General features: G+C 52.1%; 1 protein-coding gene and 2 non-coding genes across 5 annotated transcripts in view; 2 read left to right on the top strand and 1 right to left on the bottom strand.

Moving 5' to 3' along the window:
- Nucleotides 1-6,438: 6,438 nt before the first annotated feature.
- VAC14 (VAC14 component of PIKFYVE complex) overlaps nt 6,439-22,562 on the top strand; it is a 59,419-nt gene continuing 43,295 nt past the window's right edge. For all 3 annotated transcript variants that reach the window (XR_005628908.1, XR_005628907.1, XM_039721368.1), the window contains exons 1-10: nt 6,439-6,579; nt 9,852-10,002; nt 10,614-10,781; nt 11,476-11,538; nt 12,524-12,631; nt 13,419-13,528; nt 14,493-14,599; nt 15,565-15,699; nt 15,962-16,114; nt 18,159-18,213. Coding sequence is in view for 1 of the 3 variants with exons in the window: in XM_039721368.1 (XP_039577302.1) it covers nt 6,476-6,579; nt 9,852-10,002; nt 10,614-10,781; nt 11,476-11,538; nt 12,524-12,631; nt 13,419-13,528; nt 14,493-14,599; nt 15,565-15,699; nt 15,962-16,114; nt 18,159-18,213 (1,154 nt within the window). In the remaining 2 variants the exon portion in view is untranslated. The remainder of the gene's footprint in view (nt 6,580-9,851; nt 10,003-10,613; nt 10,782-11,475; nt 11,539-12,523; nt 12,632-13,418; nt 13,529-14,492; nt 14,600-15,564; nt 15,700-15,961; nt 16,115-18,158; nt 18,214-22,562) is intronic.
- TRNAG-GCC lies at nt 8,985-9,055 on the bottom strand. The gene has a single exon. It is a non-coding gene; the product is annotated as a tRNA-Gly (tRNA).
- On the top strand, nt 17,118-17,188 carry TRNAG-GCC. The gene has a single exon. It is a non-coding gene; the product is annotated as a tRNA-Gly (tRNA).

The following is a 22,562-nucleotide window of genomic DNA, read 5'->3' on the forward strand; positions in this document are numbered from 1 at the left end:
CCCCCTGGGTGTGTGGTCTGTGATGCTTTGTCCTGGGATCACCTGGAAAGAGTTGGTGCTTTGTTGGGAGGCTGGTTTTCACACAGTGCCCTGGCTGTGCCTAATGGGTGGTCCCTGGGGGCATGCTCTAGGGAAGCAGTATCAGCACTGTTGACTGTCCACGAGTTGATGATCCTTCTGTGTCCTTTCCAACTCAGGATGTTCCATCAAACTCCTGAATTTAATGTGGAAGAAGGTTGGTGGTTTCTGGTGCATGTCCTCAGTGCTGGCAGGGACCTCAGGCACTACCATTACCTCTCTGTCCTGATGCTGGTGGCTCTTACACAGCCTGAGCTGGCAGGGTCATGTCATCCCATGTGACTCTTCACATGAGGTTTGCAGAAGCAGTGTGATTTCTATCTGCTCTATTTTGGGAGGTGGGTGTGGGAAGTGGTGTAAAGCTGTGTCCTGAGCAGGCTCAGAAACCACCACACAGGCTGAGACTTTTTTTTTTTGTAACATTTCAGAGGCTGGGACCAGTAAGTGTCATAGGGCTGTCCTGGCCCTTGTAGGAAAGATTCCTTTCTCCCTGGTGTTAATCCACCTGTGCTCCCATTAAATTCCCACATTAATTCCTGGATCTGTTTTGTCTTGTGTGGCTGGGTTGGATGAGAGCAACACAGAGGGGTTGACTGTTGTTAGTCCATCCAGCTCCAGGCTGACCTGCTTCTGTCAGGAACTTGGTGCTCCACAGTGCTGGTGGAAGTATTTCCACCGCCCTTTGGCCCCTCTTTTGGGATGGGTCCTCTCTGCAGGCAGAGGAGACGCTCTCTGTTCCTTGCCTTCCTCCCTTGCAGTCTCCGCCTTGGCCTGGAGTGTTTTCCTATGAAGTTTCTCTGTTTCTGAGGAGGCTTCTTTTAAAATCAGCCCTAGGATGTCACAGGACATCCTAGAAACAAGTGGGACGTCCACAACTTTCCTGGGCAAGCCTGTGCCCATGCTTCACCACCCTGACAGGGAAGAATTTTTTCCTAATACCTAAATCTACTCCCTTTCAGTTTGAAGCCTCCCCCTTTACCCTGTCACTACATGCTCTTGTAAACAGTCTTGCCCCATCTTTCCTGTTAATTCCCTTCAGGTACTGGAAGGCTGCAATGAGATCACCCCAAAGCCTTCTCTTTTCCAGGCTCAACAATCCCAATTCTCTCAGCCTTTCCTCATGGGAGAGTTGCTCCATCCTTCTGATCAACTTGGTGGCCTCCTCTGGACTCACTCCAGAGGTGAAGAAACATCTGCTGTGTCACAGCACCGTGCGGAGAGAGGCAATAAATACACAGAGTGCTGTTCACCTGCGTGTTTATTTCTCCCACTGTGCAAATGCCCTCTACAGAAATCCCTTTCCTGGGGTGACGGTGTGTCTCTGGCTTGCATCCTGGCATTTCGCAGCGTGGCTGACGGCGAGAGCCCGTGCGCTGCGTGCTCTTGCGTTCAAACGAGCAAGCTCGGCCGCTTCTGTGGCGGGTGCGAGCCGGCCGGCCGGCGGCTGTGCCCCGTGTCCTGCCCGGCCCTGCCCGGCCGGGCCGCGCTCGCCCGGCCGCGGCCTGCTGAGGGCACGGCGCCGCCCCGCCGCCCTCAGGAGCCCGCCGTGCCCTGCCCGGCCTTTCCGTGCCCTTTCCTGCCCTGCTCTGCACTACTCTGCTTTCTGTGGAGGCAGAGTTCGGCTGCCGGGCCCGGGGCACGGCGTGTGCGCTGTGGGACCCCCCGAGCACAGCCCGAGCGTAGCACAGCGCGCTCTGTGCTGGGGCTGCGGGTGGCAGAGCGGGTCCCTGCGGCCGAGCCGTTCTAAACGCCCTCCCCGCCCTTCCTGAGCCACTTTGTAAAGTAAGTGAGGGTGTTTTGAGAGAGATGAGACTGGTTTTTAATCTGTAAGTACAATGTCTGCTGCATTTGGTAGTTTGTGAATTTATTTTTGAAGGTGTTGGTATTCCCTCACCTTTTCCATTGCAGCCTCTTCTAAAGATGTTTCAGTATATTTGTATCTCACAGTGACACCCACCACATATGCCTGGTTTCCTTTCACAAATATTAGATCCTGTTCATGTAACTAATTGTTCCTATTTCCTATATGTGGTTCCTGGAACACTAGCCAGGCTTTCTTTTGGGCGTCCTTTGTTAACATTTTGCAGGTGTAGTTGTGCCTTTTAACTCCGGCAGTGGGGTGTGGTTTCTCAGCAGCAGGGTCTTGCTGTCTGTCCTGCGGGGACAGGAGGACGGTCACACCAGCCTCACCACTGAGTGCACCCTGGAACAGCTCCATCTGTGCCTCTGAAACCAGAGTCAAACATCTTGTCACAAGTCTCAGAGTGCCTGTGGGTGAGTGACCTGTGCAGAAGCAGCTGCCAAAACACAGCTCCCGGGGGCTGATCCCCAGCTCTACGTGCTCCCCTTGGCAGCACAGGCAGGAGACCACCAGCTTAAAGTTCTCCTTAATGCTCCAGATGAGCTTGCCTTCCAAGAGGCCAGTGGAAGTGGAGTCTGTCCAAATGCTCAGCTCCTGCACAAAAAACAAAAAACAAAAAAACAAACAGCATTCAGTGAGCAGAAGCAGTGCCTGGGCACTTCTACAGTGCCTGCCCTATCTGCCCATCCCCTGCCTGCTTCTCCTTTGGTTTCAGCCTCATGCTGGAGGGGTCTGAAAGGAACATTTCTGCTTTGTCATCATGCTCAAATAAGAAATGCACCTCAAATAAGAAACGCGCCTCTGCCTCCAAGGGGGAAACATTGATGGTTGTCTTCTGCTGGGACAGTTCTGTGTGTTGTATCTGTCCATAAAAAGGAAAAAGGCTGCAGAGGGGACTTGCTTTTAGCACACATCGAGGAAAGCACTGTGTGCTGGCAGCAGGAGGTGGCACTGGAAAACCACAGCCTAACAAACACGTGAGGAAAAAAGATCCCAGTGAGGGGCATGGGGCACAGTGTGTGTGCTCATCTTTGCATTACTTTGATGCCCCTGTCCTTGGTGCCTCCATATCAGAAGCCTGATGATGTACAGGCCACTTCAAGAGAGTTTTACACAAAACAAATTCAAAAGTGCCTGGCAAAATAACAGTACACCAGGCACACGGATTCTTTCCCTTCCTTTCCTGGGCTGCCTTCCCTGCGGGGAAGGCTTTTCTCTATAGAAAGGCTTTTGAAAAGATGACTTAAAAATAGTTTCGCTTATCTCTTTCAGAAAAGTCATGAGACTGCCTTAGATTTCATGGGTTAGCTCAAACCCTGAGGGAAGAAAATAGGGTCAATTCCCAAGGAGAATGCAAAACATAACAAATTACCCATCTCTGAGGGGAACTGAATTTGGAATTAAAGGGTTAAAGGAGCAAACAGAAATCCAAGCCTACACATCAGCCTGGCTAAAGATCCTCTTCAGTTTTTAAACTATTTTGATTGAATGTTTCTGGGTTGTCAAAATACCTCTAGACCTCCAGAGCCCCCATGGAGAAAATAACTTAATTTCAAATGTCATTAAAAACAAAAAAAAAGAGCAACATTAAAAATAGAAGTACACCAGCAGTTGCAACAACATTTTTAGGCAGACTTTATCCAGCAGTGAGGATGCAATGTAATTACAGGAAATGCAGTTCCCACTGTGATTTCTCTGCAGGTTCCTCTCTGACACAAACATAGTGGCAGGCCAAATCATAAAATCTGAGCAGCATTACAGATTAGTGAAAGGCTGGCACGTACTGGGTTGCATGGCAACGTTTGGGTAGCGGGGGGGGACAACATGAGGTAGCCAACTGGAAGTGTTTGAGATGTGCTACAGCTGAGCTGGGGCTTTCCAAGAACAATGGCTTACATGAAGCAGTTTCTGTGCCAGCACGTCAGCAGTCATGATTTCCTCCTTTTTTCTGTAAAATGAGATGATTCTGGGTAATTCCCTGGGGTGTATTAAGGTATTTTATGCTAAGGGAGTGGTTGGAGCCCTCATCCAAGAGAAGCTCAGTTGCTCTGCCCTGGGACCTCTATAGTGGAACTCTGACCTGGCCCCAACCTTTTAGTGGCTGAATTGGAACAAGGGAAGTCAGCTTTCTGCCCTAATAAGCAATTCCTTTATAAATGTCCTTGGAAATAATCTTTGCTGATGGTAGTGTTGATTTATTTTTGCCTTCTTGCTTTTGTATTGTTTTCATGCTGTGCTTCTGCTTGTTGCATATGTCTCCTATCACTGCAGCCAGGGGATTTGCCATGTCTCATCTGGTGCCTCATTATTTACCTGCTGTACTGCATGATTCAATTAAGTGAAATGATTTTAAAGTGTTATTCTGGAAGACTCTGTCTCTTTGAAGCAGATTCCTCTTGTGAATGTCCCTAAATCAACTGGGATGGAGGGGGGTGAGGGGGAGCTTTGTTGTGGGGTACAGGAGCAGCTGCCAGGGAAAACCCAGTGGGTGTTTTGCTGCATTGCTTGCCCGGTGGGAAATGGGTTAGTGCCAGCCAAAATTATTTCTGTGCCTCTCCTGCAGCCACATAGAACTGAAGCCAAAAGCCTGACCTTCACTACCAGTGGAGAGGAGCATCTGCCTTGGGTGAGGGTCGTGTGCCCAGGCACACTCTGTGCTGTGAGAGGCACCTGCTGGGGGATTCAGAGAAACTCCCTCTGGTTCTTTGTAACCATGGCATTGTAGCTGTCCACGTGAGGACCTGCTCAGGGAATGGCCTGGTCTGGGAACCAATGCTTGTCCCATAAAGGAAAGGTCCTCCAAAATATGGCAGACCTGGGAGCATGTCTCAGAAATTCTTTTAAAGCAAATGACTGACTTCTGCTCTCCAGGAAGGGAGTTCTTCTTGGCAGTGTGATTTTCTGACCAGTCTGTCCTCTTCAGCTAAGCACAACACAGGAAAGGTGGTGGGGGATTTTCTGCCCTGCCTCTCAACTCACATTTTGTTCTCATGGGCATGTTTGATGTCCCAGTTTCATTAGACTGTATTTGATCCCTGTTTACTACATTTTAATTAACTTGGTTGTGGTTTAATTACATTCTGCTCATTACTTTCAGTACCTTTTTTTTTTCTGTCTGATTTTACTTGACCTTTCTGCTAAGTGTTGTGTTTGCAGCAGGGAGACATGCTGGGTTCCCTGTGCTGGACCAGTGGCACTGTGGTGTCAATCCACGTGCCATCCTCTGCTCACACCTGCGTCATTGTGCTCTGTGTGTTCCCTTTTCTCAGTTTATTTTTGAGCACTTTTGTGGAGAAAGTAAATTCATTAACCATGAAGTGTGATCATCCAAAGAGGGAAAACATGTGCCCCGCTCTTGACTTGGCCGAGCAGCAGCCAAATATTAGATGTGGTTTTCTTCCTTGGGCTTTCTGTCCTCCAAGCTTTTCTTATGGAATCTTTGCAGGGTTTCCTCCTAGCAAAGTTGTAAGAAGCTTTTTTTGTTCTTCTAGACATGGTAGGTTTAGTTGTGGGGCCTTATCACCACATCAGTGGACCCTGTGAGGTGTTTGCTGCATGTGGGAAGGTACCAGCCTGAACACAGGCAGCCCTTGAGCCCACAGCCTGCCAGCAGAAGCCAAAATCCCTCTTTGGCTGAGTTTTCCACATGGCAGGAGCTGGCTGGAAGCAGACAGAATGAGAGTTGGGCATTGGCCCTGCAGAAAAGGCTCCATGGTATGGAAGTGTCTTCTCCTGTTCCTACCTTTATCAAACCTCAGATAAATCCACAGTGAGGTGCAGATTCCTGGCACAGCTGCTCACCACATCCATCCCGTTTGCTGTCAGTCCTGCCCTTGCTGGTAATTCCTGTTTAGTCTGGACTCTGGTTCTCCCGTGGTACAATTACCTCCATGCCAGATGTGCCAAGGACTCCACAGGGAGCTTGAAATTAGATGTCCTGGTCACCTTCAGGAGGTACCCAGTGAAGTGTGAGGTGGCCAGAGGTGCTGGCACAGGAGTGGGACTCCTTTGGGCAGGAGACATTTGGACAGGCACAAACAATCGGTCTGTGCAAAGCTGAAGTGCTGCAGCCTGCACCAATGCCCAGCACCTCGAGGCTCAACCCTCACCTGCTGAGCAACACCAGGGCATTCGATCCAGATATTTCACTGGCACTTCAGGGCAATTTTTAATAGGTATAACTGGGTATACTGACTAACATCTACCGGTGAGTGCATGAGTTTAATGTAAACACTTAATTGACTTACGGTTACAGCAAAGTCTGTCGAATCACTTTGTAAATGTTAAATTAATCAGTGATTAAGTGCTGCTAAATCCCTTTAGACATCAGCCTGTGGCCAGGACCGGCCCGTGCCCGCTCGGGCTGCCCGGGCGAAGGCGTCTCTCGCTAATGACGCTCCTGTTAATGAGCCGGCGGCTAATGAGCCGGGGGTGCCGCGCGTCTCCGCGCCGCGCGGGGGCGCTGTGCGGCGGGGCGGGGTCACGCGCGCGCCTGGCGGGCGGGGTCACGTGGCCGCCGGTGGCGGCGGCGGGGCCATGAACGCGGAGCGGGACCTGTCGCCGCTGACGCCCGGCGTGGTGCGGGCGCTCACCGACAAACTCTACGAGAAGAGGAAGGTGGCGGCCCTGGAGATAGAGAAGTGAGCGGCGGGAGCCTGCGGGGAACCGGGAGGGCAGCGGGAATGGGGGCGGTGCCGGTGCTGGGGTCAGGGAGCCCGGCCCGGTGTCCCGGGAAGCGCGGGGAGAGGTGTGGCGGTGCTGGGGCTCCCTGCGGCCCCGGGGTGGCCCGTGATGCTTGGGGCGGGTCCAGCCGTGCGGGAGGGAGCGGCCCGGTGGAGCCGGGCACTGCGGGCATGGCGCTCACCTCCGGGTACCGGGGCTGGCCCGGCACCCTGCGGGCCCGGCGGCCCCGGGAAGGGGCTGAGGTGACGCGGTGACCCTGCCGGGGACAGCGCCGCGGGCGGTGCTCGGGCAGGAGGCATCTGTCCCAGAGCTGCTCCCTGTCTGCCAGCCCCGTCCCGCCGGTACCGGAGCGCATCCCCGAGTGTGCCAGCTCCCGGGTACCGGGGGGGACCCGCTGGCTCGGGGCGCGTCCCAGCAGCCCCTGGCAGAGGGCTCATTCTGCCCTGGGTGCCCGCTGCAGTTGCACAGCCCCGTGCGGGGTGAATACGTGAGTGGCATCCCTGTAGGAATTCCCTGGAAATGTCCTGCTTGCTCTGCAGCGGCACGGCCGGAGTCCTGCGCCTCTCACCCAAGGGCTCACCCAGACGTGTCCCGTGCTGGATCCTGGCTACAGAGCTGGGAAGTGTTGCTATTGCCCCTGGCCATGGGGTGTTGCCCTTGGTTCTTCCTGCTCAGCTGCTGTTCCAGCAGATCTGGGGCCTTCCTTTTAAAGGAGCATGCCAGGCAAAGTCTGCAGGCACCTTCTGCTGTGGCTGTGCCACTCTGCTGTTGCTTGTGTGTGTTCCCTGCCTGTCTTTTCACCCTCACTGTGGTCTGGGTGCCGACTCTGCTGTTGCTTGTGTGTGTTCCCTGCCTGTCTTTTCACCCTCACTGTGCTGGTCTGTGTGCTATGCTTGGCCACAGCTTTCCCTGGGAAGGGCTGTGTCCTCCCTGGGCAGTGCTTGAAAGCTCAGCTCCTGCAGGAGATCTGAAACATCGCTTCAGGGTGCAGCCCAGCACAGGGCTGGGGGCGATGGTCCAAACTGGTGGGTGAGTTTTGGGTGGGAGATGTGGCCATGGTGAGCCTGCAAGGGGAGCAGTCAGGCAGTCGGGGCAGTCGGTGAGGTGAGGATGGAGTTGCTGTGCTGAGAGTTCAGTGGGGGATGTGGTGTGGGAACTGCCTGCCTGGAACACGGAGGGTGCTGTGTGAGAGGTCAGCAGAGAAAAATGGCACCCTGGACAAGGGCAGTGTGTGCTCTGGTTCAAACCCAACCCAGCGAGCCCCTTCTGCTGTTTGGTGTGTTTAGTTTTCTCTCATTTTCTCTCTTTGTTATAGGAGTAATTTGCTGTGGGTGGATTGCAGTGTTGCAGGATGGGATTCTTGCAGTGTCCTCATAACTCCAGCCTCAGGAGCACTTGAGTAACTTCTCTGCTGCATTGTGAGGGGTGATACTCTGTGCCTTATCCAAGCAGCTCTCCTCCAGCTTACTCTGCCCCAGGATTAAGGGTTTATGCTGGCCTTACACCAACCAAAGTCTGCTTTGGGGTCAGGCAGTTCATCTGATCAAGCTGGAAGTACAACTTGGGAAGAGTGTGAGGACGAAAAAGGCAAGAACCAACCTTTTCTACAGATTTCACAGGTTTAGTTCATCTAAAACCCATCACAGAATGGCCCCAGCAGCATCATTTCCATGTCCATGGCATCAAGCCAGGAGAGACTTGCTGTCTCTTTACTCAGGAACCACCTCCTCCTTCAGCTGATAATGCAGGAACAGCTCCTGATGCTTTCAGGCTCTGATGCTGCACTTTTTGCCTCATTAATTAAATCTTGAGTGCTTTAAACTCATGAAGTAAGTCTGTAAACTTACTCATGTTTAAACAAAGCTGCATCTGTAAAACGTAGTAAAATGATAACCCCCACGGTCTGTCTTGCTCAAGCTCAGTGTGTTTCTCTTCTGGGAGCAGGACTGGAAATGGAGCCATTATCCCTAAAGCAGTCTGTGAATGTGGATCAGGCTGTAACTGTTGGAGAACTTGGCTTTGGACTAGGGAGGGACTGCCTGGTATCCCCAGGGTAAAAGGGAGCAGCTGCTTTGCACAGAGTGAGATGAGAGCAGAGCTGGTGTTTGTAATTTTGGAGAGGAAAGTTCATAAACATCTTCGGTAATGGTTTTCCTGGATTATAAAGTGCAAGACTGGCCAGTGGACCTGTTTAGGAATGTGAGATTCATTTAGTGCCAAAGAAACCCTCTGTGGAGTTAACCGGTGAAAGCTTTTGCACCTTTTTTGGCAGTTAAGGTAAAGATGATTATTTAGGCAGTTTTCGAGGTGCCTGAATCTGCATTATGGATAGAAATGGAAGCAAAAAGGAGGAAAAGAGCACTGCATTGGCCGGGAATCGAACCCGGGCCTCCCGCGTGGCAGGCGAGAATTCTACCACTGAACCACCAATGCTCCTGCTGCCTGCACAGCTGCCTGCACAGCTGCCTGTGCCCCCCTGCCTGCACAGCTGCCTGCGCCTCCCTGCCTGGCAAAGAGCTCTGCCAACAGGAGCTGAGGCTGAAGGGCTGGGTGGGCAAGCTGGGACTTGGAAGCAGTTCTGTAGGCAGGAGCAGGGATATGGGTCTCTTCATCCACAGCTGCAAGTGCCTGGGGAGAAGCAGGTATTGTATATGGAAACTGTTGGCTTTTTGTTAAATATTGTTTAAGAATATATTGAAATATACTGTTGGTAGTAAAGTTATATATATGGGATATTAACTAAAGCACTGTATGGGTGGCTGGAACGGTTCAAAACCATGGCACTGTGTGTAGGCCTGGTGGGCAGCAATTCCCTGTCAAGCCACCAGCTGGGTGCGTGCTGAGTTCCCATCCTGTGCCATGCTGGGGGTAAATGACCCTGATAACCTGTGGTGTTGGAGAGGGTGTTTGAAGACCTGGTAACTTCTCTGCAAGCACACAGCTGCACTGGGTTGGCCCCTGAGAGCACATCATGGGCTGAAAGTTTATGAACAGTGTCTGAGGCTGCAGGCTGGAGCAGCAGGAGGTCAGGGAGCTGCTGGTGGCTGTGAGCAGAGAGGAGGGGAGAGCACTGGTTTCACTTTTGGGTTCCTTAAGGATTCCCCATTTCAGTACTGCTTTCTCGGGTGCTTGTTGTGGCTGAAAGTCCCTGTCTCCATCACCAAGCCCCTCAATGTTTGTATCAGCCAGACCCTAAACCTCCCTGTGTGCCTCCCTGTCCTCTCCCCAGGCTGGTGCGAGAGTTTGTGGCTCAGAACAACACATCCCAGATCAAACACGTGATCCAGATCCTGTCGCAGGAGTTTGCGCTCTCCCAGCACCCCCACAGCCGCAAAGGAGGACTCATTGGCCTCGCTGCTTGCTCCATTGCCCTGGGCAAGGTAGGTATGGTGGGGTTTTGGGCTTGTGCAGGTTGTGGTGAGAGAGCAGCAGCTCCTCTTGTGTGATAGGAAGAGTCAGGCTGGTGGCCCTGCAGCTCCCCAGCTCCCTCCCTGCATTGCAGCCTACAGCAGCCTTGTGTTGGAGTTTCCCCAGCACACCCAGCCACACACCCTCTGGGCCCAGGAGCACTTTCTGGCCTGGGTTACATCTTGGCAGCTGCCTAGGTGTGGTTAAAGGCTTCTGTCCCTCTTCAGTTTCCAGCAGTAGGACTCGACTCAGCAGGTTGGGTACTAGTTTGTGTTAAAAGAGCTGACCAGAGTTGCAGTTCTTCCATCTCCTGCTGTGCACTGCTGACACTGGCCCACACAGAAATCCATCTGTGGCTCCCTCTGCCCTGCAGGCAGGAGATGAGGCAGATGCCCAGCAAACCTGCTGCTCTCAGTGTACCTGAATAACAAAATTCAGTAATAAAACTCAAAATTCATTAGTAAATCCTGCCCAGCATAGGTGCACTAAAGCCATCACAGGCCTGAGTATGCCCAGGGCAGCACAATCTCTTCCCACTCTCTGTGGCATGGTCCTTAGCTAAGCAGTCTCCTCGTGCCCCCAGGACTCTGGGCTGTACCTGAAGGAGCTGATTGAGCCAGTGCTGACGTGTTTCAATGATGCTGACAGTCGACTGCGGTACTACGCCTGTGAGGCTCTCTACAACATTGTCAAGGTGGCCAGGGGCTCTGTCCTCCCACACTTCAATGTGCTCTTTGATGGCCTCAGCAAGGTAAGAAGCTTCCTCTTAACCCCTGTGTGCATTTTGAGGACTAGTCGTCATCATCTCCAAGTCAAACCAAGTTGTCCAAGGTTTTCTTTCCAAGCAAACTGGTTTACTTTGACCCAGACAGGTCTGAAGGACAGAATCACAGAATATTCTGAGTTGGAAGGGACCCACAAGGATCAGCAAAATGAGCAGTTTCTACACAGTAGCCACTAATACTGTGGGTATGAAGTTGATTGTAAGATACCTTGTTGTCTGTCCTCACCTTCAGGATGTATTCTCCTGCTCCTTGTTGAATTGTGTTAGAAAATGAGCCTGAGAGGGCTGCTGCAGGTAAAGTGGCTCTGCAGCACTTTGGCTTTGTTTGGTCTGTAGTGTCAAAACTTTGTCTGTGTGTGTTTGCCTTTGCAGATTTTCATGGTCACCTGCATTTCTCTGTTCTTGGAGAGTGTGACTGCTGGCCCATGAAAACCTGCATAGCTTGGGGAGGTGATGTGCTTGATCTCCCTCTTAGGAAGTCTCTCAGGAGAATTTTTTGGAGACTAATAAGAAGTTGAAGATAAAGGGACTTCAGTATGTCTCTCCTTGTATTGTCAAAGGAGAGTAACAGTCCTGTGAGCCTACTGGGATCTGTGCTGCAGAGCAGGGGGCAGGCCTGGGACCCAGTGTTGCAATGTTTCTTTGTTTCTGTCTTTCACAGCTGGCTGCTGATCCTGACCCAAATGTCAAAAGTGGCTCTGAGCTCCTTGATCGCCTCCTCAAGGTATTTTTGCTCTCCAAGAGTCCTTGGTGCAAGCTGGGATGCAAGTGCCATGTCCTGGCTGGGAACACATCAGTTCCCAGGGCTGCAGCTGCTAAAGCCATCCCACCTCAGTCCTGTGGCTGCTGTAAAACATTTTATTTTATTTTGTCACTGACTGCAGCCTCTTCGATCAAGGCTCCGGTGGCCTTCTCAGGCAGCTGGGTGGAGGAGCTGGTGGGTTAACGCAGTGCCATGTCTGCATTCAGCTCATGGGAGCTGGTGGAAGCAAGATTTGAGTCTGAGGGTTGCAGTGTTGTGCCCGGCAGCAGGAGGGCTGTTCCTCTGCTCTCCATCCCTTGCCTAAGGGAGTCATAACGTGAGTGGAGTTTCTGCTGCTACTTCAGGATGTGGGCTTGGTTCCCGTTCCTGTTCTGGCTGCTGATGGGCTTTTACTGCCACAGACCTCCCAGTTCCTTTTCTGCTGCTGTTCAGAGGTGAGCTGGTACCAGGTCCTGCCCTTGCTCCTTGTTATCACAGCAGTCTGCTCCTGCAAGCCTTCCTGTTGGGAGATCTGCTCCACTGCACCAAGGCCAGGAACTCAGCCATGCAGCAAAATCTACCAAGCATGTGGCAAGAGCTGTAAAGGGAAGTCAGGGGACTCTCCCACCCCAGTCCACGTGGCTGCATCAGAAGTGCTTGCTCATGTGTGCAGCACAGCACTGAGACATGAATCAGAGAAGCTTCCCATCTTCCTGTTCAGCCAGGCTGGCACGCAGCAAGCAGGAGCATTCTTCTCTGGGTCGTGCTCAGCATTAGTCTCTGCGTGAGGGGGATTGCCAGCTCATTGCCTGGATAAAACTGCATGATTCCTTCTTCCCAGGTCTCCTGACCTGCAGACTCATGCTTGTCATCTTTTTCCTGTCACATGGCTTAAAAAGGCTGGGTTAGGGTTGCTGCATGCTGCGTGCTGGCAGTCATTCTAACACCCTCTGCTTGGGCTCTGCAGGATATCGTGACAGAGAGCAACCAGTTCGACCTGGTAGGCTTCATCCCACTGCTGCGGGAGAGGATTTACTCCAACAACCAGTATGCCCGCCAGTTCATCATATCCTGGGTAGGTACACAGGGTGCTGTGTGTGCCTGCCACTCTGAACTCCAGGGCACTGTGTCCCATCAGTTTCCCATGTCCAAGCAAGCTGCAGATATCCACAGCGATGTGTGAGCTCAGGCACCTGGATTTATTTGGGCAGGTTTTTAAGGCAGCAGAGTTTTTTACCTGCTTCTTTAAAAGGCCTGCTCCTGTCATCTTGTTGTTGCAGTGGCAGGGACATGGCAGTGCACTTCTGCCAGCCTGTTCAGGACATGGCACATCAAGTTAGAAAGTACACTCAAAGTGTTGCTTGTATAAATGGACTCTGTGCTCTGGAGGTTACAGTCTCCCAAGGGATACTGCTAGGCTGCTTTCCATCATGCAGAGGTGATGGAGTGATGTTGCTCTCCAGGAGTCAAGGGATCTCCACTTGTTCTCTCCTTTCTGTGCAAAGCAGGAGCTCTTGGTGCTTGGCTGAAGTCTGGGGAGATGTGTTCCTCTGTGATCCCCCTCTCAGCCATACTGTTGCCACCCCAGGTCTGCCTGGATGTGTCTTGGCAGTCATTCCTGATCCCTGCTTTGTTTAGCAGAGTTGTGATTGGAAATGTAGCACTGCTGCAGGCCGATTGCTTGCTTGCTATGCTAGTTCAGCTGCTTCCCAAGATGAGCAACTCCACAGTGTCCCTTTTTCCTTCCCCCTACCCCACACAGCTCAGCTCTGAATTCCTCAGTATCCTGTCAGATTTGGGCTGGTGATGTTAGTCGGTGTCTTGAAAACTCACCTCTTCTTTCATATTCCTCCCTGATCTAGATCCTGGTCTTAGAGTCCGTGCCTGATATCAACCTCTTGGATTACCTTCCAGAAATCCTAGATGGACTCTTCCAGATCCTGGGAGACAACAGCAAGGAGATACGGAAAATGTGAGTGTGGAGGCTGGCTGGTTGCAAGGACTGTGTCATGTTCGCTGTTCACCCATCACTTTTTCTGTTAATTTTCAACTCCTGTGTGTAACTGCAGTGAAGCTCCATGTGTGTGGTGGGAGACAAATTGGCTTGGGCAGTGGATCAAAGTGTCCTTGGCAAGGGTCTCTCCCCTGTCCCGTGGTCAAGGAGGATGCCATTCTCTGAACTGGGGGACAAACTGCTGTTTTGGCTTGGTTGAGTTGTTGCCTTCCCAGCACGTGACTTCAGAGCCACAGAGGCTCATGTGTGGTTCTAGGATGGGCATGAGCTCTCTGAAGAAACTTGCAGCATGAGAAACTTTCTTGGCAAGGCAGAGCTCCAGCCCAGCATCTCCTGACTGGAGAAGAGAAGTAAGGATTGGGAGCTTGCTGCACAGATACACTGCTGGTCCCAAGACAGAGGCATTTTGAAGCGCAGGAATGTCTGCGTGTTCTCATGGAAGTCAAAGGATCTTGGCATTTTGTGCTGGGAGAGAGTGGCTGGACTGGTTTTGTAGGGCATAAGTGGTGAGACTGGCCTGGGTATATCATGCTGCAGAGCCTTTCTGGATCCTCCCTATCTCTTTTTTTCCAGCATCCACATGTCAAGGAGCAAGCACTGAAAGCTTTGGGTACCACCTGCCCCACTGCTCCTCATCCCAGGCAGCTCCATGTCCACAGAACCTGGGTGGCTGTGGGGGAGTTGTGGAAGCTGTGGGGGGCTCTGTGCTGCCATCACCTCTGTCCTTGCACCTGTGTGCAGTCTCTGCTGTGGGGCAGGGTGAGCTTGTCAGCCTCATCTTTCCTGCCTCTGTGCAAAGACACTTCTGCTGTGCCCCCAGCATCTCTCCACGTGCACCTGGAGAAGACAGTCTCCATAAGTTCTCCCTAATTGCTCTGTCTAAGGTGATGGAGCACTGACCAGCTGCTCTGCCTCTCCACAGGTGTGAGGTGGCTCTTGGGGAATTCCTCAAGGAGATCAAGAAGAATCCCTCCAGTGTGAAGTTTGCAGAAATGGCCAATATCCTGGTGATCCACTGTCAGGCAGCAGGTGAGTGCACAGGACCAGGCAGTAGCCAGCCTCCTGGTTTGTGGTGCCAACTATAGATTCAGTCCAGGAGTTTTCTAGCTGGCTGTTCACCAGCTCAGCTGCTCACCTTTTTTTTTGTCATTGTTCATGAAAATCCTACTGGAAGGAGGGAACAGGCAGCTCTCCTGTAGTTGGCACAGCTGCTTTCATACTGCAGATCCCCCAAACACAACACAGGTCTGGCATCCTCCAAGATGGAGTAGTCTAAAAAAATATTTGGCACCTGTGGATATCCAGCACTTCTAGAAGGATCTCCTTAAGGTCTTACTGTAACCTCTGGTGGCACTTGGTGCATAGGTCAGAGTGTCAAGGATGTGTGTGGGCTCTGTGCCAGTGCTGCACTACGGCTGCCATGGGTCTGCTGTGTAGGCAGAAGGTTACAGCTGCAGCTGGATGTGTTTCCTGAGAAGGATCTTGTTCCCAAGTTTTGCTCATTGCATTCTGTAAATGCTGCTGAATGGGAGTGGGTTTCTTGGGAGTTAGATTGGTTGCTCTTGATTAAACTAACTCCAATTAATTTACACTGTTTAAGCTTAAAATCTGGCCTTGCATCAACAGAGTGCCATGGCAATGGTGCCTTTTCCAGAATTTAGGGAGGTTGTTAAAACCCCACCTCTATGAATAATGGTAGACCCAGACACACAGCTGCAGTGGGTGTGACTGAAGAAATGTCATTGGGAAGCTTGACAGAATACTTGTAAATGAAGAAACCTGCATTATGGTTGAACTGGGTTAACTGAAACCTGATGATTGTGTTTCATCTCAAGCTTACTGGAAATTCAGGTCTCACTGATCTCCTCTGGGACTAAATTGTCTCAGATGAGCTTCTCCCGGGATGGAGCAGAGGCAGCTCCTTGTTTGCAGGTGGTCCTTGGCCTGTGGAGCCTGTGATGCCCTTTCCCTCACCTTTGTCTCGTGTCTTCCAGATGACCTGATCCAGCTGACAGCCATGTGCTGGATGCGGGAGTTCATCCAGCTGGCTGGCCGGGTGATGCTGCCCTACTCCTCAGGGATCCTGACCGCTGTCCTGCCGTGTCTGTCCTACGACGACCGCAAGAAGAGTATCCTTGTAGCTCAGAGCTGCTCCCCTTCCATTCCTGCTACAGCATCCTGCAGGGAAATGCCCGTTCCAGTGCCTCTGTCCTGCCCTTGTGGTGCAGGAAAAGTTCTCCCACCAAGTGCTAGCACCCACACTGGCCCTTTGGATGTGAGGGGGCTTCAGTAGCTGGGCTGGGGCAGCTCTGGTGGGGCTGCAGTGGCTTCTCCATGGCCAGCACCTGCCCATGTGTGGGACTGCATGTTCCTTACACTGCCTTCACTCAGACATCAAGGAGGTGGCAAATGTGTGCAACCAGAGCCTGATGAAGCTGGTCATCCCAGAGGATGATGAAATGGATGAGGCCAAGCCATCAGTGACCATACCAGCAGAGCCCACCTCGGAGGAGTCCCTCTCCAGGCCAGAGGCAGTGACCACCGGTGAGTCCCAGTTGGTCTGGACCAGTGGAGGTGTAAGGAAGGTCAAGGGAATGTTCTCAAGAGAAGCTCTTGGGTTGGTTTGGTGTCCTGAAGCAGCTAAGAGTACATGGGGGCTCTGTGCTTTATTAGGAAACATGTTGCACAGATGATCCTCTGGTGAGACAGACATGCTTGTTGCAAGCTGCATGTGAGTCTGACGTAGAGCCCAAGTGGTGCTGCATTGCTGTGTGCCCTGGTGAGCATCCCCATCCTCTCACCATGCTCCCCTTCATCTTAGTCATCAAGTTGACCTGAAAAAGGTAATTTCTAGTTTGGGAGCAGGCATCATCACCCAAAGAAGAGCTCAGAGAGCTGTGTTAGTCCTGGGAGAGCATCAACACATTCATGGAGCTTATGTGTGGTGGGGAAGGGTAGAGAAGAGAAAGGAGAAGAATTTTGGATTCTTTCCAGATTCATGGTGCTCTCCAGACCATCTTGCAGGTATTGTCCCAGTCCTAAAATTTCCAGAACATAAAAGGCAAAAGTTTGCAAATGGGATGGGAGACCTGAAGGAGGGTTCAAGTGAAAAGAAACTAAGTGGTGCCCGTGAATCAATGCTTGGGAGCAGCAGTGGTGTTAGCCCCCATCCAATGTCCCTTGGATGCTGCTGTCCTAACATGACTAAACATTTCTTGTGGCACAACACATCTTTGTTGTCCAGGTGTGTGAAATGTGTTAATGTTTAAATCACAAAGGCTTATCTGAGTTCTTCTAAAGCTGCACCTTCAGCCCAGTGCTCTCCTGTAACACCCTCACCAGTGGCTTTTGGAAAATCCTGCCGTGAGGGGGAGCAGCGGGATGGGATGAAGACTGAAGGATTTCCTTGTCCGACAGCAGCAGTGGGAGGCGGGGAAGCTGGGAGCTGCTGGGGGAGCTGCGGGGCAGGGGGCGGTGGCAGTGGGGCGTGGGCAGCAGCTGGGGTGGCAGGAGCACGCCGCAGGCGCGCGGGGCAGCGCACAGCGCAGCATTGGTGGTTCAGTGGTAGAATTCTCGCCTGCCACGCGGGAGGCCCGGGTTCGATTCCCGGCCAATGCAACATGCTTTTTTCTCTATTTTTTTGGGGTTTTTATCCGTAATGTGGACCCAGGCACCTCAAAATATCAGTCTAAATAAGCATCTTAGTCTTCAATAAAGGTTCAACAGCTTTCATTACCTAACTCTGTACAGTTTTTTTTTTACTAGAAGAGATAAAGCAGAAAAATTTACTGCCATAGCACAGCAGTATTGTATATCTTGTATTAAAATCTATCACAGAAGAGCTTTAAAATGTCAACGGAAAGCTTAATTGCTTTTTTTCTCAGCCCCTTTGGTGTCAAATTGCACGTTGAAGCAGTCAGGATCAGATAAAATTGTGATGCCTTTCTATGAGAAACTCAGCTCTGTTCCTTGGGTGTGCTGATGTGGTGATGTTGCTTGTGTGAGTAGAGGCTGTTGGCACAAGGGGGCACAAAGAGTCAAGTTCATCTTGTAATGCTTTGTCACCGTGCTTGTGAGACCCAGTTTTAACATGGAGCAGAGGTTGAAAAGCTGTTTGAGTCACTTAGCTTTTACCTGGAGTCAGGCTATGGCCAAGTGGAGATGTCCTGATTTGGGGTCTGCCTTCACTGTGCATGTGGTATATCTAGGATTTGAAATCAAGAGGGTCAAAGGCAGCCCTGCAGTTCTGAGCTACTTCTTTGAGAATGGTTGAAACCATCAGCAGGATGTGTCTGGGTCTCTGTCACAGAGAAGGGGACCCAGTTTGGGGCAGTGGTCTGAAGCTGTGCATATCTGCATTTTGCTGGTAAGTGCAGTTCTGTACCAGCTTGTCTGGCAGCAGAGAGGGTCTTGAAAAGAAGAGTAAAATGCTCACTGCAGGCAGGATCCCTTGGGTCCCTGGACCCTCAGACAATGACTGGTGATGTCTTTGCAGAAGGTCATGCAGCTCTCCAGCCTCCCAGTCCTGCTGTGTATCTTCCCCATCAACACCCATCATTAGCTGTGTCTCCTATTTTTCTGCCCCCAGGTTCTCTGGATGCATCTGGTGACTCCAGCAACAGTGGTGTCTTCACAGTAAGCAGGTAGGGTCTGTTTGTTACTTCAGAGGGGCTTGAGAAGAAGGGAAGGCTTCTTGGGGTACAGATAATGACTGGCAGGGGCTGGGCTGGCTGGGGGGCAGCTGGGGTCTCTTGGGTCCCAGGAGGGTGGATGACTGGGGATGCTCTAGGAGCTGACTGCTTCACTCTGATGTATTTGCACCAAAATGTCTTGACTGTATGCTGAACTGAGGTGTTTCTTCCCTGAAGAGACTGCCCCTGTTCCATGCTGCTGTCTTGGCAGCCTACCAGAGCCCAGGCCTGTGGGGCTGGACCTGGGGCTGCACAGCTCTTGGCCACCTGCCATCCTTTTGTGGCATTTGTCAGCCCTGTACCAGTTCTGTGCCCAGCACGATCTCTCCTGCAAATACCTTTCTTCCCATCCAGCTATCTGAACTGGGGGACAGATCCATCTGTTCTAATAGCTTTCCTTTCCTCCTGCTGTCTGCAGTTTCTTTACTCAGAGGTAGTGATTTCCAACACTTTAATTGTGCTGATGCTTATTTTTATTTGTTGTTGTGATCCCTAAAATAGGATTGCCTTGCTTTAGCTGCATCCTACCAGCGTGATGCCCATCACAATACATCCCAGAGCAGTGCAAGCATCAGCTTTTCAAGTTGATGGTCTGTACTCTCTGTTCCTTTTTTGCATTTCTGCACAGCCCAGCTACTCTTTGGTCTTAATGATGCCCTTAATTTTTTTTTCTCTCTTGGAAGTACAGGTAATTTCATTGGCACCTGAATGTTGGTTTATGGTGGTTAAACGATTTTCCCTGGCTTTTTTGTGGTTGGTGTGTCCTGACCCTGCTAGGCCCTTGAAGTTTAGCAAGTGCAGAAGTGGGTATGCATAGGGCTGAAATGGGGAGCTGGGTGGGGAAGGAAAAGGAAGAGGCATTGAGTCAAGAGGACAAGTTATAGCCATGGCTCTGTCCTGAAGATCTTGTACATGAGGGAGAGGGGGAATGAAAATTGAAGAGGGTGAGAAGCAGGGAGAGCTGGGATGACTTGTCCCAGTGTCACTGAGAGCCGGAAGGAGAACAGCTGCTCAACTGAAACGTTCTGTCAGCAACTCAACCACCAGGGAAAACCATCTAGGACAGAAGGCAAGACCCTCCATATCTTTAAGAGCCCTGATTGTGCAGAGGGACTTTTTGGTGAGCCCTCCTTTGCCCTTTTCAACAGGAGACTCCAGTCTTTACCATGGGGTTTACCTGCCCTTGTGACCTCTCTGCTGGTCCAGTGTCGGGACCTGAAACATTTTCACCACTGCTTCTGTTTTGGGGACTGACACAGGATTGGGGGAGGGCTGTACATGGCTGACAGGAGCCCTGGACATCTGCCTGTGCTCCATGCATTGCTCAGGCTGCCTGGCTTGGCGCTGGAGCCGGAGGAAGGCGGGAGCTGGCACACATGGCCCTTAGCAGCCATAATTCACACCGGAGAGCGGCAGCTGCCGGCACGCTGAATGCCCACTGGGTGTCAAGGCAGGACCACGGGAAGCCCGTTGTGTTGCTGGGAAAAGCTGGAAAGCCTGCAAACAGAGGAAGTTGCAGCTGCCTTTTAAGATGAAGTCACTCTGCTTCTGTTTTTGTTCATCCCCCGTTCCCCCCCTCCCCTCAGCTTCCCCCAGCGATCGAGTGAGGGAGCATGGCCGAGCGCCAGGCATGCAGCTCTCACGCCCCCTTCCCCTGCCCTCCCCAGCTGCCTGCAGAGGGACAGTGCTGCTGCAGCAGGGAAGGGAGGACCTTGGTCAGTTGGGGCAGAGGAGATCACGGCCTGGTGTCTGCAGAGGGCCATGTTCTGGAAAGATGCCATCCAAGAAGGATGAACTGCTCAATACATGGATGATGGGCACATTCCTGTGGTCACAAACTGACACATGCAACCACCCTTGCTCCTAAAACGTGCTCCAAAATTCTTCCCAAGTATTTGCCAGCTTTACTTGGAGGGAGTTTCCTGGTGGCATCCACTAAGAGATGGAGACTGTGTCTGTGCCAAGACAGCATCTGGCTGCTGGGAGAGCCTGGCTATGCAGGGCTGGAGAGGTTTTGGGGTTCCCCATCCAGATGAGGGGCCCTACTTTAGCTTCTGCAAAAAGTGTCACTGGAAGTGGACCAGAACCACGTTTCAAAGGCACTGGATCCTTCTCATGGCCTGGCTGAGCATGCTGCTGCTGTGTTAGCTGGTGTAAGCCTGGATCAGGAAGGGGAGGTGGAAGCATGGCTGCTGGAGCAGAGCCTGGGCTTCCTTCCGTTGGTCTGAGCTGCCACAGGAGAAGATCCAGATGTCTGTCCTGCGTCAGTGGACCAAAACAGCTGGAAAGTGCCTTTTAGGCTCTTGTAACTGCATTGGTGTTTCAAAACGAAACCTGGACAGTTTGAGACAACTTCCTGATGGTGCTACTGGGCAGAGGGTCAGGCACAGCTGGAAGCTGTCAGTCTTAGGCTGTCTGCATGAGGGGACAAGGTTGATGGGATCACAGTCCCTCACCAAACTAGATAAGGGACATGAAATCTCCAAGAAGAACCTTTGTGATACTTCCTGAGGCAAGGAAGCCTTCATGCCTTAGGTGGTTGTCATGTACATGTCATGGACATGTAAAGCTGTGTGTTGCTCTGCAGAAAGGGCAAGTGACTGCCACGTGGCTGAACTGCCTGAGCCTGCAATCAAACCAGGCTTTTAAATGTGGTAGTTAGTGCTTCCTACAAAGCTAAAATAGCTGCTGCTTGTCTCATGCTGGAAGTTGCTGTACCCCCATGCCCAGAGCCTTGGTTGAGAATAGGAATGGTGTTGGGTGCTCTGCAGCACCCAGAGAATGGTTGGCTGGAGGCAGCATGATGGCTTGCTTTGAGCTAAGGCACCAAGCCTGCCTTGGAATCCCATTCTCCAGCAGTTTGTTTTGCACAGTCTTTAGGTCCAGGATGGCTCTTCTTGGTCCTTCTCTCCAGCCTGGAATGAGGAGATGGCTTCCCTTTGCTGCTCCCACTTCATGCTTGGGTGGCTGAGCTGGAGGGGAACCCCAGGCACACTGCCCCAGCCCTTGTCACAGTGATCTCCAGCTTGTTGGACTGGATGCCTCTGCCTAGACCTTGGCCTCATCGCTTCCCTGGGAGATCTTGGAAACTGCAGTAAGCAGAGAAAGCCAAGAGCACTGAAATGAGAGCAATGAAGGACAAGAAAGTGACAGCTTGTGGGGCCAGTAGCAGAGAGGAGCTATTTACCTCCTGGCCGCTGGCTCGAGCTGGTTGAGCAGCACAGCTGCCAGCCTGTATGGGAGCTGCCCTTGTGACTTGGACCACAATGAAAGAGCCTGGATATTTCCACCCTTGGCAAGGCCGTTTTGCTGGGCTTGCCTAAAGGCTAGAGCCTGGCCTGGACCTTAACCTTGTAAGAAAATGGGGTCAGGAAAGCAGCTGGGCCAGGCAGGAGGCCAGGAGAAAGATGACAGCTCAGGCATTGGCAGAGAAGAGGTGACTGCTGAGGAGAGAGAAGGCAGAAGCCCTTGAAGAAAGGGGAGAAGTGAGAAAATGGGTTGATAAAGGACAAGGAGTGAAAAACATTGCTGTGGGTTGAAAGTATTGGGAAAGTAAGCTCAGTTCCCATGCTGAAAGGTGCTTTCTGAAATGGGGGGATGTGCTGTGGGATGGGTCTTCTGCCCCACCACTGAGCTTGAGCAAAGACTCCCCGTATTCAGAGGTGAGAGGCTGGCACAGCCCCATCATTGCTCAGTTTGCCCTAAAAGCATGTTCTCTCTGTCACAGGCGAACAGCGGGGGCGGTGCCAGGGCCACGCTCATCCTCCAGAGGAGAATCTGGGGTAGTGGGTTAGATGGAAGTGATTGCATGTGACATCTGCCCTGCCGCAGATGCCGGCGCTGGGAGGCGGCGCGGCCGGCCCGGAGGATCACATTAACGCAATGCCACTGCTGCTGCTCCCGCTCCCTCCTGCCCGGGGATTAGGGAGAGCCAGGCTGAGCTGCGAGCCCAGCTCTGGAGCTGCAGCAGTGCTCAGCTGCTGCCATAACCCCTGGGAAGGGGGGTAGCCCATGACAGTCTGGTGGCACTGTATCCCAGAGGATTGGTGAGAGGTTTTTATCCCAATTTCCCATGTTCGTCAGACCTCTCTCCTTTTGTGGTGGTGCATGGGTTTTGTGCTGAGTAAAGGAGCTGCTTCTCCACCAGCAACCCCCCTAAAAGGTTTATCTCAGCAGCTGTGGACAGAGGGTAGCCAGTGAGGAGCTTTTCCCAGCTGCAATCCCTCCTAGTGGGAGCTGAGCCCAGCAGAGCCACAGGGCAGTGGAACACAGTGTGGCTGGGGGCTGCCTGGCTCCAGGTC

Source organism: Passer montanus, unplaced genomic scaffold, assembly GCF_014805655.1.
Source record: "Passer montanus isolate IOZ18808 unplaced genomic scaffold, ASM1480565v1 scaffold45, whole genome shotgun sequence".
Classification (NCBI taxonomy): domain Eukaryota; kingdom Metazoa; phylum Chordata; class Aves; order Passeriformes; family Passeridae; genus Passer; species Passer montanus.